The sequence below is a fragment of the Liolophura sinensis genome, chromosome 9 (genome assembly GCF_032854445.1).
Source record: "Liolophura sinensis isolate JHLJ2023 chromosome 9, CUHK_Ljap_v2, whole genome shotgun sequence".
Taxonomy (NCBI): domain Eukaryota; kingdom Metazoa; phylum Mollusca; class Polyplacophora; order Chitonida; family Chitonidae; genus Liolophura; species Liolophura sinensis.
The window spans coordinates 16,376,279-16,396,231 of record NC_088303.1 but is presented as its reverse complement, the minus strand read 5'-3'; the positions used below and the strand labels follow the sequence as shown (position 1 = coordinate 16,396,231).

The 19,953-nt window shown below is 37.4% G+C and overlaps 1 protein-coding gene across 1 annotated transcript in view; it reads right to left on the bottom strand.

The window, feature by feature from the left end:
• Positions 1-19,953, bottom strand: part of LOC135475427 (kinesin-like protein unc-104) — a 54,329-nt gene that overhangs the window by 2,268 nt on the left and 32,108 nt on the right. Inside the window, 22 exon segments of the mRNA XM_064755318.1 lie at positions 156-274; positions 910-1,035; positions 1,885-2,122; positions 2,873-2,991; positions 3,689-3,976; positions 4,424-4,512; positions 4,515-4,568; positions 5,542-5,663; positions 7,040-7,125; positions 7,822-7,936; positions 8,268-8,373; positions 8,691-8,842; positions 9,145-9,216; positions 11,393-11,473; positions 12,681-12,776; positions 13,208-13,323; positions 13,696-13,786; positions 14,516-14,693; positions 15,286-15,412; positions 15,766-15,854; positions 16,384-16,502; positions 16,833-16,970. Coding sequence (XP_064611388.1) covers positions 156-274; positions 910-1,035; positions 1,885-2,122; positions 2,873-2,991; positions 3,689-3,976; positions 4,424-4,512; positions 4,515-4,568; positions 5,542-5,663; positions 7,040-7,125; positions 7,822-7,936; positions 8,268-8,373; positions 8,691-8,842; positions 9,145-9,216; positions 11,393-11,473; positions 12,681-12,776; positions 13,208-13,323; positions 13,696-13,786; positions 14,516-14,693; positions 15,286-15,412; positions 15,766-15,854; positions 16,384-16,502; positions 16,833-16,970 — 2,721 coding nt within the window.

The window sequence follows — 19,953 nt, the reverse complement described above, 5'->3', positions numbered from 1 at the left end:
AGCATGGACTTCTTGGAAGTGCCAAACTAATAGCCTCACTGGAACTTTGTGGAAAGTGTATGGAAGTTTGGAACACTGTGGAACTGTTGTAGGTGTGGAGTCATTTGTGTAGTTGTACATGTAGTATGGGAGCTGTGGACTTTAAGAAATCCCACCTTATCTGGCCAGCCAGGAGAGGGTTTATGGCATACAGCCAGTCGTGGAAGTCCTTGTCATCAAGAGTTTGCAGCAGGAAGCCTCTGTGTTTGGTCATCACAGAAAATGTGTTCCTCCTCTGCAGACAGACAACAGATAGACATGAAGACAAAAAACACTTGGGAAAATACTGGCAAATGTGTTTTGTCCTGAATGCGTTACATGGAACATCTCCATGCAATACACATGCGCCATTAATCTTCAACAAATTCCACCACAGAAACTACAACTCTGATGCAATATGCAGGTTCCGACTTATGTCATTATGACAACAAAGTGACATCACAGTGTTAAATGACATCGTCACTTCACAGCACAATTGGAATACTTGCCTATGTCTTAACATGACAGTACTGCAATATCTGACATCCAAAATCACCCTATTCAAAAAAATGATTTAATACTGTCTGACTGTTTCTCTATACTGTATACAGCACCCCATGTTAAAACAGGCAGATTGCCCTAATGAGCCATAGAACAATGGTGTTATGTCACAGAGGCATGCCACCTGCTGTCTTACATGTACAAGTTATGCAACATATCAAAGCATGCATATACAAATTCAAAATTCATATGATTTTAAAGACGGAAATGTATTGGTTAGGTACACGTAGTAGCAACCGCTTTCTTTTAAATTCCAACAAATGGGGGAATATGCACCAACAATGTCATCAAATCTGACGGAAGACAAAAGGTGAAGTAAGCCGAACTCACATAGAGCTGAAGCAATGTCTGTTGGTCTTCGCTGTACTCTATCTGAGCTGTCGCCAGGTTGATCAGACCTTTCTCCACCGGATCCTTCTCGTTGTTGTAGATGTACACATATGGACGACGAACAACCTGCCGACAATGAGACCAGAAGATTCTGATATTGGGAGGTTATCCTAAAATCAATGTGTTATTTTTGGGATCTTTCTCGAAACAGCTGATTTGTCAACGTGCCACACTGCTTTTGTTGGGCATACCATAGTTTTAGTGCTGGTGTATGAAACACATCTACACATGAATTTGCCTTTTCACTTGATTTCCCTTGATGAGCGCATGGTTGCATGTTTTGAAAACAAGGGAGTTTTGAGTTGGAACTCTTTTCTCATTAAAAGTAAAAAAAGGCCTACTGTGTCATGTGAATGGTGAAAAATCTTAAGCAACCTTTGCTGACATTACTTTACTGATCACATCTCTCAAAATTTTCCAGAGGCACAAATGACACCTCTTTGCTTTAGGAACTTCCCAAGTTCACAAACATTCAGATTCTTCTCTGGCATTCCTCCACTCTAAATTATTTTTATGACACTTTTTCCAGATGCCCATGTTATAGTGAATGTGATCAAAAACAGTTGCCATTTTTACCAGTGACAGGTCAGATGATACAGTTGGACTTTTTTTTTACCTTCAATGGCAAATGAGCTCCACCTCGAAACTGTCCTAATATACTTACATTATATAAACTAATTTCAGAACTGAGCAAATGTTCCCTAAAGCCATTTAACAGTTGTATGGTCAGCTACATGTATCTCAACATTTGTGCTGAGTGGTTGGTCCTCAAGCTCACAACAGGCTTAAGGTATAATTTAGAAATAAACAACACTACTGCAATATAATCCCAAAATATATCTGTACAAAGAAGTTAGATTACATTTAATGCTAATGTTACAAAGACCAAAGAGTTCACATGTTCACTGCACTTACCACCCAGCGTTTGATCCAGCCATTTGTTTTCTCCTCCAGGAAGTTGAGGTAACCTTTCCTCGACACGACAGGACTGACTCGCACTTCCTCGATGTCGGCAACAAACTGGGGGATTTCATCAGGTCGGACTAATCCACGAAGGGGCAGGGACAGCTTACGATCCAGCCCCTCAGTGGAGGCTGAGGTTGTCAGGCTGTCACAGGACTTAGATTGGGTTTTGGTGTCGGTTGATAAGGGTCTGAAAGAAGACAATGAAGAATGAATGAATGAAGGATTATTGCCAAGATCACCAAAACAGAAAAAAAAAAAAAATAAAGGCATAATTGTACATGAGGCATAAGTTGGCTACTTACCGTAGCTAGTCGGGGGCCCCCGTGGCTTAGTTGGTTAGCGCGCTAGTGCAGCGTATATGACCCAGGAGCATCTCACCAATGCGGTCTCTGTGAATTCAAGTCCAGCTCATGCTGGCTTCCTCTCCGGCTGTACATGGGAAGGTCTGTCAGCAACCTGCGGATGGTTGTGGGTTTCCCCCGGGCACTGCCCAGTGTCCTTCCACCATAATGCTGGCTGCCGTTGTATATGTGAAATATTCTTGAGTACGGCGTTAAAACACCATCAAATAAATAAATAAATACAGTAGCTAGTCTAGATAGCTTGGTTAATAAATTGAAAAAAGACAAATCGGGAACTTTTTAACCATATCGCCCTGGAATACAAGTGACACAACATTGTTCTAACATGACACATTCCATGACTCCGTAACCTCCTGATTAAAAGTTCACTTTAAGATTTTAATACCCTGCAAGTCAGAAAAAAAAGGTCTGTGGCTGTTAGATCTGTTTTCAGCCCTCTTCCCAAATAACTCAAGCATTTCCCAGGGCACTACAAGCATGCCTGTAGTGAGATTCATATCCAAGTTTGCACTGTTAGCACTACACACTGTTGCAATCCAGCAGTAATGGAATAAGCGGGTTATGTGAATGCTTACTTGATCAATTCTGATGAGGTACTGGTCATCATGCTGGCTGACATGGACTCTCCACTACTTGGCACCTCGCTGTCATCAGAGGTTGATGTGGTACTGATCATGGACTCTTCCATCACCGCCTAGATACAAGAACAATGACAATCATGTGTTTAACTACAATTCAAATGACTTGTCATCATAGTGCCCTAATTCCTCAACCTTTCCACATATGAAACGGCCTCTCTTGGGGCAATTTATGCACTTTTTTCATTTGATTTTGGAGACGAAACTACATTAACTGCATTGGCCAATTTCAGGGCTTAACAAAAAGTATGATTTTATCAGTCTTAACAGAATGCTGCCCTCAGAATATGCTTAAACAAACACTCTGCAGACATGCAAAAGCATAAAAGAATTACAGTAACAAATTTTAAGTCTACAGATACTGTCTCACAGTTTAAAAACAACCCAATTTCAATCTAAACAGTAACTGGTGCAGATAAAGCAAGCTTTCTAACACGGTACTTAAAACTTTTTATATCTACAGGTCTACCAGCAATCTGCAGATGGTCGTAGGCTCCCCCATTTCCTCCCACCATAATGCTGGTTGCAGTCATATAAGTGAAATATTCTTGAGTATGGCATCAAACTCCAATCAAATAAATAAATAAATTCATATTTTCCAACAAGAGAAATTAGCTAACTATGCTTCTGTTTAAATGACACGTTACGATCTCAAGTACAGATCCACAAAAATCATAATATTAGCTCCTTCCATCTTGCATGTGAGTTCACCACTGTATTTCAGTAGAACAGTTTCCTCTCTTCAGGTCTTACCTTGACTGGAGGAGGATTTAATGGTAACCTCCCCTGTAAGATCAGTTTCAGACATTTCGTGATGAGTTCTTTCTCCTTGTCACCCTCACATGACAAACTCAGTAGACTATCCTCTTTCTTCATTTCATCCTTCTCCTCATCCACAGTCATCTCGTCCTCACGTGCCCTCTGACCTTTGGCCTTGGCATACAGGTTTGAGGCCTCCTTGTCCAGCTTGCTCAGCTCCAGTGACTTGTTCTGTTCTGCCAACTTTTCCCTTAGTAACAACACATGGCGAGCTTTCTCCACCTGCAATGGACAGTTTTTAACATAACATGAAGAAGTGATTGATTTTTTTCACTACATTCCTGAAAGTATATACAAATGGTGAAATTTTTACTTTCTTCGATGTATAAACATCTCCAAACTGTAGACGGGTAGTGAGCATAAATGTTAAAAAAAAATTCAGCATGTTGGATTAACTGCTTTCACAGAATGACGTTTGTAGCAGGTTTTCACAGTGGTGTTTAATATGTACAAATACAAATGAGGCAAGCAATCACTCATCTCAATATACTCCGTGTATCGGTACGGAGAATACCAGCAAGGCTGTGTGCAGTTTTAGTGCTAGTTCCACTGATGAACACAAGGCCATTTTCTCACAGTGTTACCTGTCTTACATTACGCACCTTTGTAAATCTGTACAAAAACAATTCTAATGGAAAAATGATAGATGTTGTCAAGTTAAAAACTCACCATTTCAAGTCTTGTCAGTTTCTCTAGCTCCCACTGGTGGTCAATAATAAGGGAATCGCCCCGAGGACGCCAACCGTTCAGATTTTCCTCCCGCGGACATACGTGGATGAGGTGTCCAGGACGCGGCGTTGACGACGCTGTACACCTGGAAACACAATGATCAGCTCTCATGACATTCATCTAGCTGATTGTATTTCTGAGATGTACACATCTCATAAACAGCAACAGAAACAATTCCGAACTATGGCTACAACTAAATGATGCTACAAATTTTGAATGAACATTTCCGTAACTGCTTGTACGAAACCTTCACGAGACAAGCACAAAAAATACAGCAGTAAACACAATGACGCTTGCTCAAGCTTGAATTTAAAAGATTTCAAACATGTGCTTTCTAAAACGATCACATCACAACTGTGTACAAATGTCATCAGCTTTTTTTTAGTACAGAGTTATTTCTTTAATGAAGCAAACACAATAAAAGCTTTAGTAAAAAAAAACTGAGCAAAATTCAGATATTTATAGCCAAGGAAACATAATCTACAACCACTGAGATGAGGTTGTGTGAAATCCGTGCCAAGCAACTGGTTTATACACTCTCTACTCTCCACATGGCCATAATCAAGAGAATTTCACATTCTGATTACCAGAATAAAACTGGGAATTCACACATAAAGGAAAAACCATTTTTAATAAATTATGAAAAAAGCTACACAAGACATTTCGCAAAAAGTTGGATTTCATAAAACTGTGCACACAAATTTTGCTTAGCCATGGCCGTTTTAGTTCACCCTTAGTAATGGGATGCCTTTTTTTTTCTTATTGCTATAATTCCTAAGGTCTTTGATGAAAGCATGGTAAATATTAATTATTTTGGACACTCTGTCCATTCATAGTCAAAAAATCTTGGATGCCCTGAATGCTGGCAAACATGATGAAAACAACTGGTTACATGTACTCTCAAGATATACATGTAGATACCCTCTTTTTCTGTACAGGTATGTATCAAGATAACTATAGGTGAAAAAAGACAAATGAAAGGTCGAATTAATGTGGGTGCAACTGTGCAGTAAAGTTGGCATGGTGGAGGGGTTGGTAGAAAGGTGCATCTCACAAACCTGGACTACCTGAATCCGAGCAGCGCCTCAGGTACATCTCATAGACTCCCGTCACTTTGTTACAGTCCATCACCTTGTACGCCCCGCTCCCAAACAGGTTCCTCAGGGACCTGAAACGAGGACTGTGTCACCAGAGGGCGCCACCATTAGTCTCACATGCTTCACAGACACCAGCCACAAAGGGACCCATGCTGCATGCTGCCCAGGTGCCTACAGGTTTACCATTCTGTGTCCACCTCTACAGGTAAACCATGTAGGTGGTTGGATCCAACTGCATCCAACTCAACAGTGGTTAACAGATACTGGGTAATCAGATGGGAGATTATCAGGCAGTCAGTTTACAAGTATATGACCTGGTTACCTTGCCGTGTTCCCCTCATTTTGTACCTTTTCAAGCCAATTAGTTGATCGTATTTGGTAGATAACGAGACAGATGTTTCCAAGGTACCAGATAACCATGAAGTTATCTTTCCTTTACCAGGCACACTGTTAGGTAAATCTAAGATCTTGTGAGAGCTAGGAGCGCCTCAGCAGCGAGGTTTGCACAGGTGGATAATAGTGAGGTAAAGACAGGTGCTAATGAGCTCCAATTCACCTTTCATCTTGAAGCCATATTTTTACAGACAATATGAAACTGCTTCATTCTTAACATGACCCAAGACATGAGAGGTATGTTTTGGTAAGGTGTCACCAGAATCAAATTAGCAAAGGCTGAGCCATTACAAGCAAGCAGTCTTCACATATCACTACACTGTACCATACAACATGAATACTATGTCAGGTTCAGGAAGAAAGAAATAGTTACCCAAAGGCTAATCTGTTCATACACTGCCAAGGAATCAATGCCACAACTTACCCATAATACTGACTGAACCACAAAAAGGACCAATCAAAAGCACAGAATATAGACATGTGGAAGCTTGGGCAGCATGCAGTGTGAGGTGAACCAATTGTGGACAATTTAACATAAAATTAACATCAACATAGCTATGAAGCATATCATTTGTACAAAACAGCACAATTTCATATTTAAATGAAGACTTATTGTACAAAAGAAAAGCATTCAATTAAATGAACACTTTAAGACAATAAAAGGTATTTTCATAATTTAATCAAATACAGACAAGGATTTTAGATCATAGACATGTTTTTTTAAATAATTACTTATTTCATTAGTTAAACACTTAACACTGAATTTATAAATATAAAAAAGCCTTTTGTGATACAAATTAGCATTAGGATGGTATTAAAAGTTAACAATATTAGTATATAACTTTAGGTATTGAAAACAGTGCTGAAATAATTACTTATTTCATTAGTTAAACACTTAACACTGAATTTATAAATATAAAAAAGCGTTTTGTGATACAAATTAGCATTAGGATGGTATTAAAAGTTAACAATATTAGTATATAACTTTAGGTATCTGAAAACAGTGCTGAAATGTCAAAGACGTTTCAAGGTCAAGTACTGTTCATGCTTAGTGATGAAGGTGTACCTGGGAGCAGAGATCTTGGTATCTCTGGAATGGATGACTAAACACAAATCCTTTGTGATGCAACATGGCTGAGCACAGTTCTCCACCTGAAACACAAAACAAACTAAATTTTCAACAGGTCCTCTTTAAATGAAATATTTTTCAAAAGTATGAAGTTTGAATTTTACATGTTTGTTTTACCAGAATATATCTAAGGCATTTCACTGCAAAAATCAAACCTTTATTTCATCCTAACATGATGAATCTTGTGGTTATTATGAAGAAAATTATAAGTTATCACCCAAAGAAAACATTCTAGCTTCTGGGCACACCTTTATTTTATCCTAACACGGAAAATTTATGGTTAAGAAAACAGCTAATTTGTTGAATATTTAATTATAATTAAGATAATCACCCAAAGATTTTAAGAAGAAAACATTCTAACTTCTGGGCAAGTTGTCAACTGACCTATACAGAAATTTTACGTATATTAAATGCCTTGCCATGACATAGATATTCTAGATTAAGCATTATGTGTGTTAGAACTCTGATCATGGATCCATACTTTGGATCTATATCTTTTTTTTCAGGGGAGAGCTTTAACAATAAAATCAAAAATTATTTCTGGGCAATCTTCCTGATGTCAAGCTGCAGACAAACCAGCGAGATATGGATTCAAGTTGTGTGACCTCATTGATTCAATTTTGGCCTATTATCTGCAGCAAGAACAAATGCCTGAGGTGGTCTATGTCACAATGAACATACAGTTCCTACTTATCATAACAAAAGCAGTTGACACTGACCTCAAGGTAGGCTGAGAGAGTCATGTAGATCTTCTCCCCGCTGGTGGTTACACGGTTTAACAGTGGAGAACTGTGTAAAGAGCTGTCCCAGGCAGCCTCAAAACGGAAGAAAACTCTGAAACACAACAAAACAAAGAGTATACAATTACATGAACAGCTACACTAAATATTTGTTTAGTCCACACAAAATTTATTTAGTGTTTTACCAGAGACACGACTATAAAAAAATAAAAAAAACGGAATAAAACAAAACTAAAAATCCACCTTTCTATTTTGACTGATATTGGTGTTTTTATGTTGTTAGTTTTTCCAGGGCTTTCTGATCATATAAATATGTCTTCAACAGAAAAAAATTGCTGGGACAATTCACATTCACAAAGAACAAAGCAACTACACATGCATACAGTACTTTAATAACATGAGAGATGTTTGAGTTTGAGCCTGACCTGTCATCATTCTGGTACTCGATGAAGTGAGGCTGGAAAAGGTTCAGAGACAGCACCACACTCTCCAGGTCAGAGTCCCGGTAGTCTGGGGTGTTACGGATACGGCCTGAGAAACATCGAACAGGGGAGTGAACTCAGATAGGACTCAGGTGAGATAATAGTCAAGGGAGAAAACGCAGCCAACCATAAGATGATCAACTAATTAGGACATATATGCATAAAACTAGAGACTACAGACTGAAACAACTAGTTTTGGTTTTGTTTTCTGTCCTTCCACATCTTAACCACTACCGGAAGGAGGAAGTACACACATCTGTCCACACATGACACAGATTTGAGATCAAATGGTTGTAAAAACCTGAAATGCTAACATTATTAAGGATTCCGCTCTTGTTATCACTATTGCTGATTTACTGAACATACCAACAACAAGCTCATTGACGTCCTTCCACATGAGGTCATGGCCGCGCTCGTGAATAATGGTGATGGTGATGCGTCGTTGAATGCCCTGGTGCAGCATGTGTGTGCCGGAGCAAGGCAGGTCCTCACTGTGATCCACCACTGCTGGGACGTACCTGAACAACACAGGCCAGGAATTAGTAATTATAGGCGTCTGTGAACATGGCAAATTTGTACACAGGTAAAACCGTCATTTTTATTTTAATTATTGCCTTTGGTTGAAAGCAGTGTGAATACAGTGTTGATTTTGAAATACATTCAGATACTTCTACCAACAGTTTTTGACCATCTTCAAGTCCCAAATCCTCAATACATCTTCAAAAATGTTCTTGATACAACACTCTGAAGGAAACCTAAAACAATGCAACAACTGTATTTCTGAATGTTAATAAGAATATTAATACACTAGTATACTCACTCTCCATTAGGGGCCAGCTCACAGATCTCAAACCACACCAGCAGGTCATACTTGGAATGGATGTGACTTGTACTGGAAATACAAAAGATTAAACATGAACATATAGGTAACTCCATGTGCACTTCAAATACACTTCTTCAACCTTGTTGCCGATCGAAGTAGAAAACAGGCATGCAGTGAGTTCATCAAAACAGGAATTTCATTATTTTAAACACTGAACTTGCAACCTACATATATGTAAGAATATAAACTGACAACCCATGATGAAATCCGCATACTAAAAACTAAATTCACTTGCTCAACAAACAAATGTATGGATCACAACTTCCATTTATTCACTGAGGGTCTAAATTGTTGACTTGAACAAAGAAGGAGAGGACATACTGTCAATCTGTTATAAGCTCCCTCTTCGTCCATGTCTTGAAAGCAACAACTTATCATTTTATATTATCAATTTATCATTATGCTTGATAACAGTATTAGCTAACTATACGGGAACATTGCTTACTGAATAAATAAAAGTTATGATCCATATATTTGCTTTGTTTCCAAGTCAACTTCTAAATGGCATTGAAAGAAGTAAGTTAATGTTCATACAGGAATAAATAATTAAAAACTGCCAAGTTTATCAGCTGGATCTTACACAGCAAAACATGATGTACACAAATTCCTGAAATTACACACACCTGATCAAAACTTGAAAAAATTTAATTATAGAAAATAATGTATTCTGTAATGCCATCCAAGTACGATAGTCTACAAAGAAGAATAATTTTGATTGGTTTATTAGGATGACATCAACATTCATCAAAGATGCACTTGTCCAACTGGTTAGACATACCTCTCAAAATGTACCAATATTAAAATCTGGACAGAAAGACTTTAATGTGTCACTATAAATATCAACACCCCATTACCTGTCATTACACAGTGTGATTTTTATCACTACCAAATAAAGGATGTTAGTATATACAAGCCACTCTACCATACACCATAACAATAACAATCACAACATCTTTTGGAGTTATCTGTATTTTTAATTTTTCTTATTTGATATTTTCATTCTTTGATTGGTTCACGTCTGCCATGCAAAATTTTCGACCAGAATGACATTGTTGAATTAAAACAATCACAGTGTAAGTTATTCCTTCCTATCACCAAAATGCCATGTCACATGCAGGACCTTGCAATGAACAGAACTTGAAGAAATCTATGCAGCAGACTAACTGAAAAAGACACATGTTTTTGTTGTACTAACTCAAGGCTGAATTCAAGCTAAATGCACATTTCAAGAGAAACAGGCTGTGTGAGGGTAATGTACATTTGTAAAGCATGGCTTCAACCTTTTCAACCACATCTCCAACCACACAGCTTACATCTTCAGTGACATGAACAAAAACATCTTAGCATCATTTTTATAATAATTGTATGCCTAAATTCCACCAAGAAGTGCTTTAGTGGTTGAAATGGCTGAAGATTTACAGTACATCAGTACTAACTAATATACTGGAATCTCTAAGCTTGTCTGTCAGCTCTGATTTGACATACCTATACAGACAGCTTTCCCCCGACCAGATACCACAAGTGAATGCAAGTAGAATTCTTCTCAAAACAGGTAAATGTCTAACAAGAGTGCTTATTCTAACACTTTCTCATTAAAATTTGAGCTTTTACATGGACTACATGGATTTATACATAACAGTATTATGATTCAGTTAACACTACTAATAACATTAGCAATTATTCTTAAACTTCCAATGTGAGCTTTCACTATCACCACATTAACAGGCCTCTATCATGTTGCAATGGTTGGCATTTGGCCCAACTAGCACATAATGCGTAACATATATCATAATGAAAGCACACAGACGAAATCTAGGAGGTTGGTATTGTGATGTTCATTGGCTGGACAATATGCACAGTTACCATTCCAAAGCGACATCCTCCACCAAATAAAAAGTACATGTAATGTGAATGCTCATATATATATATATATATATATATATATATATATATATATATATATATATATATATATATATATATATATATATGCAATGCTTTTCTTTCAAAGAAGTAAAATGCAAAGAAGTATCACCATTCCAAAGCCAAGCTTTTTTATGCTTCCACCTAAGATAAGGCTAGGACAGTGTATTATTTGCATCAAATAGGGTTAGTTTTGGCTATGCAGGGCATGGGAATAGCTATGTGGGTTAGTCTGGGAGGGGAGGTGACTGCATCCTCTTACCCAGTCCCTAAGGCTTTGCTGATGTCCATGATGAGCGTTCTGTGGGGAGAGGATTTCTTGTCATCACTGTCTGTTTCCTCCCTGATGTGTGAGATGATGAGACAAGCACTCAAGGCATGCAGGTTTGGATGAAAGTGTAGACATGGCCACTCCAAGAATGGAGTCACTGATCTTATATTTCTCAATTCACATGTGCCATCTACCTAGTATAAACCTAAGCAGCTTGATGACAGGGGTTACATATCCTACCTAATTAGTCCAAAAGTGTTGATCACTCTTTCAAATTAGACTTTCAATCTGTCAAGGGACCATTTCTTCATCTTCACACACTACATCACTGTTACTTGAACTCTAGCAGAAAATGACTGCACACTACCAAAAAGTTGTGGTGCCTATACTCCTGATGTAACACCTTACAGCTTATATTTCTTTTATCTTTTAGGACTTAATATTGAGTTGTAAATAAGCATTTGACACTGATAATACCGAAGTACTTGTATACTTTATGTACATGCACTGCAAAATTTTTATATATATTTATTCAGTGAAATATTCTTGGGTATGGCGTAAAAAACCAATCAAATAATCAAATAAATTCTATGTATATATTTTCAGTTTATCATTCCTCTCCGGACATACGTGGGAAGGTCTTCCAGCAACCTGTGGATGGTCGTGGGTTTCCCCGAGGCTCTGCCCGGTTTCCACCCACCATAATGCTGGCTGCCGTCGTTTAAGTGAAATATTCTTGAGTGCGTCCTTAACCAATCAAATAAATAAATAAATCAATCAATTAATATCGGAGTGTCATTTTGATGATGGATGAAGGAAAACAGGTACATGCTCAACCTAACAGACACAATATCATGAGAGGTGGATGACAAACATACAACAATGATATCAACTGCCAGACATACCATAATAATGTAACTGCATTTCATGATATACACAAAATCTGAATAATAGTGCTATCCTGAAAAATATACCTTTGGTGAAAAAATGATCTACTAGATGTAGTTTAATGTAGACACATACAAATGTAGTTCAATGTGTACTGGGTGAAAGTGTAATGTTTTCAATGGTTCACACAGTGAATCACTAATTTGTCAGGTAATTGCTGAAGACTTCACATTTACAAACCCTAATTAATACAAACAGAACAGATAGGCTACACGAGTCGTAAATACAAGCAATCTGTGGAGATGTACCCGGTAGTTTGTTTCAGTACAGTGGACTTCCTGGCTCAGGTACTAAGGTGACGCAGGCCTAGGAGTTTACAACAGTATCATACCTGGGAGGAGTGATGACTCCAAAGCGTGGTGAGGGCACTGGTTTGGACACCGGTAAAGTTGGAGGGAAACTCCGGCGAATCGGGTGACGAATCGGACTGTAGAGCAAACAAAACGATTATTATTCTTACATCATTAATCTTCAATACGCAACTTCCTCTCCGATCATACGTGAGAAGGTCTTCCAGCAAACCCACACATGGTTGTTGGTTTCCCTTGGGTTCTGCCCAGATTCCTCCCACCGTAATACTGGCTGCTGTCATATAAGCGAAATATTCTTGAGAACGCATAAACTCCAATAAAATAAATAAATAAAACAATCAATAAATGACTTGCATGTGTCATGACACAATTACTATGATAGAGAAAGGCAACAAGGGCTAATGTCGACCGTGGAAAAGTTCATTTAACAACACGTTTGTTTGACCAAAAAAAAAAAATGGACATTTTCTGGGGTAAGTATAAATTTACTGTTTTCAACACATGTACTTCAGTTAGTCTTTATGGCAGATAATAAATATTAACTTACTGTGACTCCCAGGACTGCTCATGGAGAGGATGCTGCTGATAATGACCAAACACTTCAAACACCAGAGGCTGAGTCTTGATGTAATCAATGAAGGATTTGGTCACTGGCACTGTGAACTGAAAGTGAAAGTACACGTACACATTACCAAAGTCAACTACCAAGATGTTTTACGTATTCAACATGTTCTCTTCTTCTGTTTTGCAGGTGTATGCTGATTGTGCATGTGACAAGACATGACAATGCCAATCTTCACCAGGTGTCAGACAAACCTCCTAACTTAACATAACAGTTGGACCAACCAGAGCTGTAATCAAGCTCATAATCTTGTTTCAGGTCCGTATGATTGCCTTTGCCAATCAGAACTAGCATGTCACAAAGTTATTATAGCCCTGTAGTTTTACACACCTTATGAAGCCTAAAGCGTATTTTTATTGGAACTGACTTGCTTTATAAAGCCTAGCTACAACATGGTACACAGGACTACTCACGTTCTGGACATGGTAGAAGCCCAGCGGGGGTCCTTTCCCGGTGTTCTTTAGGGGTTCTGTGGAAAATGCTTCGTCATGGCGGTGCAGGAAACTGGCAAAGACACCAAACACATGATCACATCAATGAAGGGATAGTGTCCTATACTTATCTATGAAGGTAAGAACATGAACATTCTGATGAAATTACACATTCACTGATGGGACAAGAATTAAAATTCCCCATTAGTTTTCTAAAGTACATTTTATAACCATACAACAAACATGTGATCATTACATAAAATTATGATGGTGATACAGATCCTGAAATGTTTTTAAATGGTTCTTCAATACTGACAGATATGCAGAGCCCTGTCTTTTTTTTCTGTAGTGTGTGTGTGCATGTGTGTTGCTTAAGTCTTGGGTGGGGGGTGGGGGGTGGGGGGTGGGGGGGGGGGGGGGGGGGGGAGGGGGGTATTCACACGTAATCTTTGATCTTTGGATCTGATGTAAACAAACAAGACAATATGGCAAACAGAAAGAAATTTACACAAAAACTATTTGGGACTGAGCAGCACTTCAGTCTACAACTTCAACTCTTCCACATTTACTATGCTAAGATGAATAACAGTGACTAGATAAACAATCATTATTTCTTAAATCCAACATATACACTTCTCGGTGTGAATAGTGACTGACAGACCTGTTCCCTCCTCATACTGTCACACTGTATTAGACCTGGCAGGCTTAAGAAAGGGAAATTTGATAATTCACGTGTGAACTGCACACTATGAAAAATAAAAACACGACACATACCTTTGTATGTCTGTACACTTTTACTTACTTAAACTGACAGAAAATGTCCGCATATTCCGGAGAGATTCCAGATGCCTGTAAAACTGTGACACGGAACATGAACTGTGACCCCAGCTTCAGGTGAGATGGCAGTTCCTTCTCGTTAATATCTGACCTGTCATCGCTCACAATGTTCTCTGTGTTGTCACCTTGTTTACCACCCAGTTCTGGAACAGTACGAAAATATTACTTAGAAACACGTAGGCCTACAGCATAAACAAGACAGTGTATGCAAATTCTGAGCAAGACTGGGTATAATAAAATTACGAGCCACAAGATAAAGTCTATCTCTGACAGAGGTGTCAAGGATTGAAATAAGGGCATTTAGGGCCATATATTCTGACTCCACAGAACTGTGCTGTTGTTTTGAAAGCATTAGCTTGTGTCAAAGCATTAGCTTGTGTCAATGCCTAGGATACATGTACCTGTTAGCATTCAAGTCTTCAGTTCTTAAAAATACTCAGAGTTTTGAACTTAAAATAAGTGATGAATTATCAATAGCTGAAGGGGAAAGGAGTTAGAAATTGTCACAGTTGTTTATTTTTTTATGATTGGAGTAAATAAGTGTACATATCCGAAAAAAAAACATGTTACTTTGCAGGCATAAATGCTGGAGATGCCAATTCTTATAAATTATCGGGGTTATTAACTAGCTGGAGATATTACATGATAAAACAAAAGATTGAAATTGTGAATACCTGAAGATAATTTGTCACAGTTGTAAACCACTGTGAATGGAATTAATAAGAGGATGAATACCTGAAGCTAAGTCCTCCAGGTTAGGGTTCTCTCCCTCACCTTCCACAATCCTCAACAACTCTTCCTCTGAGTATGCAGGTTTGGGGGATTTACCCATAGGGGGATCGTCCAAGTTATAACCTTGCTTCTGCAACAATGAGCACATACATCAATAACAGGTACATGCAGTATGCATTTTTTTTTTTAAACCGTGCTGATTTAAGCATTATCAGAAAATTATTTTACCACAGCTTCAGCCCTACATTCTAGTCATTTAAAGGAAAGAAAGGTGTCAGTAAATTTCTCTGATTTAAAAAGTTCAAAAAGATAACAGAAAATTTTATATTTGGACAATGTGTCCAGTCCAGTGGCAGAATAAAAATATCATCTAACTGTTCTTGTTTAACAATAATAATGAGAACATGCTGTAGATTTGTTCTTAAAGATCCAAAATGAGAACAAAATCTGATGTTATACAAAGTATACTTAGATTTCTCTGACCTTAGTAAAGTATTCCGTGTCATTGAAGGTAATTTTGGCATTCCCTGACTGTCTAATGCCTGGTGTGTAATCAGGAGTGTCTTCTTTCTCTGTAAAAATAGAATACCCAATTACATTATACAGTCATATACATGGAACAGATTAACAGAATTTACATTAAAACATATGTGTATACAAGCAGAAAGTTTATCAGTGTTCAGGCATGGAGACAACTAAATTTTTTCACATTCCATTGATAAAGCTAACTGCTGTTGTGTAAGTATGGCATTAGACCCCTTCTTAGGTAAATAAATTATTAAATATCCTAACAGGTCAAAATGTACAACTTGATAACTGCAAAATAGTAAATATAACCAAGAAGAAGAGATTTCAATACAACATCAGAAGTAAGTGAAGCCCAAAAAACAAGGCGAATGTAGAGTTTGATGTGGCATTTATATGCATCTGATTCAAACGCATGGCAAAGAAAATAAGAAAATACTGGAGCTTGAGACTGATTTGTTGTTGTTGTTTCTGCTAAAAACTCTAAACTCATCACAACCAGCGACTAGAAAAACACTACTGAACATTTTTCACGTGTTATACAAATTTCTTGTTGTACAATGAACACAAGCTTACCCATGACGGCTTGTACCGCAACCCTCAGGTAACCTTTGACCTCTCCCTTCTCACTGACAATAGCCACACGGTGTACCAGGGGTACTGGGTAGAACAGGTTGCTCAGGTACACAAATGCCCTTTAAAACCCAAATGATACAAAGCACACGTATACATGTTGTCAGGGTAAAGACTGACTTTCTACACAGTCCAGGTAAAAAGGATGTTGTTGCTGATGTAGCAGAGAGGAGATGGTATTATCCCTACGAAGTATCTGACAAGAGGAGCCTGCAAATTCCCACTTGCAGTCGTGACCTCGTTGGCCAAATAGCTGTTTCGTGCGTTCATCAGCATGCTTACAAAATGTCTACAAAAGTACTTGGCCATTTATGTCTCAGCCACAACACTGGTGACTTTGGCGATGGCCCAAGATTCATCTCAGTTCTATTTTTCGTGTACATTTTCCTTACCTTCCCACAAGTCTGAACCAAGGGAAACGATCGTAAAATGGATCCCCGCCTGTCATACTGTCGATAGTGGGCTCTGGTGAAGTGGGAGATAACTCTGCTTCATTGTGGTACATCTCTCTCATCAGCTCTAGCCTCTGCCTGCAGAATATCAAAGACACAACAACAACACTTTACATCATGTTATCACAATGATTTTGTTTCCACTAGTAAGAGGCTTTGCTTCATAAAATTCAGATTAGTAACATTATTAATTCTTTCATAGTAGTATGTAAAAGTCCACTAAAACATTCTAAAAAAAACAGCCAAAGTTTAATGCCAGGTCAATCATAAAGGTACCATGCTCCCAATTCAAGTGCGTCAATTCAAGCAATTTTATCTTTTATCTTTGTTTGCTGGTTTACATACATATATATATATGCACTATTTTATAACATAACAAAAATGCTGGCCTGGTTAGTGGTCCAAATGACTGATTGTGTGTGTAAGGATAACAACTACATGAACCATGCATCCTTTGAATTATCGAAACTATGTTTACTAATGTAAGTTATGTAAATAGCTGAGCAGCATAACCACACACACTTTTTACGAAATACACCCAGTATTGTCTTGATTTAGATTTGAATCTGGCCAATCCTGGAGACCAATTAGAGTTTGTACCCAGAACCACACAGGCAATCTTGTACAAAGATACAAAGATATCTACAAGACAAACACTTTTCTTCCAGGAAAACAAAAACACACCAAAGAGTAAAGAAAATCATAAAGCAAAATCAATAATACAAAGAAAAAAGATATTGAGGTCGTACAAAAAAACAACATGCTCAAAAAGTTCACAAACTAAAAAGGTAAAACAGCTATTTAAATGCGAGCAAAATGAAATTAAAATGAATGACACACTAAATTTACAATAAAAGAAAACATCAATCCTTTATACAAAAAAAGCATTTCAAACTAAAGTTCAACTCTATAATGATTTTCTTATCAAAAGAAGATAGTTTCAACAGTTCAGTTTTCTTTAATGCATAACATCTTTCAGAGTGTAAAGCCTTTCCCCTGTTTTACCCAATAGGTTAAAACAAACACTGCATAAATGCTTTAAAGAAAAACATACAGAACTAGATGATACAAACATAAAAACAGATGCCCAGGATAAACATAAATTAGTATGAAAAATACAGTTTCAAGGAAACATAAAAAATGATCATGTAGATCTGCATTGATTTCCCTACATCCTATCAAAGAGGGATTTTAACACACGTACAACTGAAGAGTTTCACGGATACAACTCATAATGATTCTCCCTCTTTTAAAACTCAAGCAAAAGACTTAAAAACATTTACAAGGCATGCAAAGACAACACCTAAAACATGTATGTGGACACATACGCAGATCGGGAAGGGATTAGGTTATAGAAGTTAAAACACGTTTGGATTGCGTCCACACGCAGCCAAGCAATGAAAGAAATCCTGCTTGGCCTCAGGAGTCTCTGGTGACAAATCCTCGTTGTAAATCTCGCGCATAAGTTCCAAACGTTGTCTACAACAGTAATTACACAGCCTGGTGTGAGCTACAAAATATGCAGTACTCTGAATGACCTAAAACCAAGTAACTTATCCAAATTTCTCATATCTGGATAACTCAGTCTATACATTGTTTTTCTTTATTCTTGTTTTAGTTTTTTAGTTAAAAAAAATAATTAGTTATCAACACAACTGAACAAAAGTCAGATTAAGCCAAAAAAACTACAAGAGAACATAAAAAGCAAAGCCATGAAAACAGAAAAGGAAAGTCTCCATCAAATTTGAAATATTAGCCAATGGTATGAGCATTATATGTTTGAGGCAGATGACAAAAACCAATCAGGAGAAATACAACTAAAAAAAAACAACAGAAATGGTTCAAACCAAAAAATTTAATCAAGCAAAACAATAGAACTCTGACCAACCAGGACTTCTCTTTCAGATGCCTTACAAGGATCAAGCAGAACACTGAAGATGGATAAAGGGGAGATAATAGCTGACAGACAGGTACATATAACAAAGTTCATATAAACACAAGGAGCGGGTGTAAATGATAACATCATCTAGTCTAAATAAAAACAAGTTAGAAAGAAATGTCTTGTATTTTTTGTAAACTCCTGAATGAAGAAAGTTATAGGATATAAAAACTGTACTGGATGACATTACCACTACTCTGATAAACAGTTGTAAATTATAAAGGAAAAATCCTTGTACAAATGCTTGTTAATGGTAATTACAATAAATTTGACAAACTACACATAATCATGTAACCAATAATTATGAAAAAATCCCCACACTTAACACATCTGCAAGATACTGATAAATCAATGAAATAGCAGCATGCAAAATAAATCAACAACAAAACTCTGGATATGAAAGTAATCCATTGCATACAAATAAAAAAAACAAATGCAGTCATAAGTGATGCAGGTAAATAAAAAACATAACAGCATGATCACAGGCATATCATAACCCTTATTCTGAAAAACAATATATTACAAAGTCATGTCAAAAGAACATGTTTGCACTTAATATTTCGTGCCCTACACAAGTCGACACTTGAGCAATATGCTGGACTGTACAAATTTGATTTTTTAAATCCACTATCCACTTATTGTGTCATCATCCAAGTTCCTTATTAATTATTATCCTTATCTATTAATCTTGTAAAAACAATTGTCAAAATCTGCAGATCAACTTTCCAATGAATCTTTTTTAGAATACAGTTTTCATTTCATAAAAGCCAAATGCCCACACAGTTTGTATCATCTAATACCAGATGTGTTATCAGAACATCCTACACATTCTGTAGCATTTTATGACTGTGTTATCAAAACATCCTACACAATCTGTAGCATGTTATCACAGATAATGTGTGTTATCAGAACATCCTACACATTCTGTAGCATGTTATCAGGGATAATGTGTTATCAGAACATCCTACACATTCTGTAGCATGTTATCACAGACAATGTGTGTTATCAGAACATCCTACACATTTTGCATCATGTCATCACAGACAATGTGTTATCAAAACATCCTACACATTCTGTAGCATGTTATCACAGACAATGTTATCAGAACATTCCTACACACTC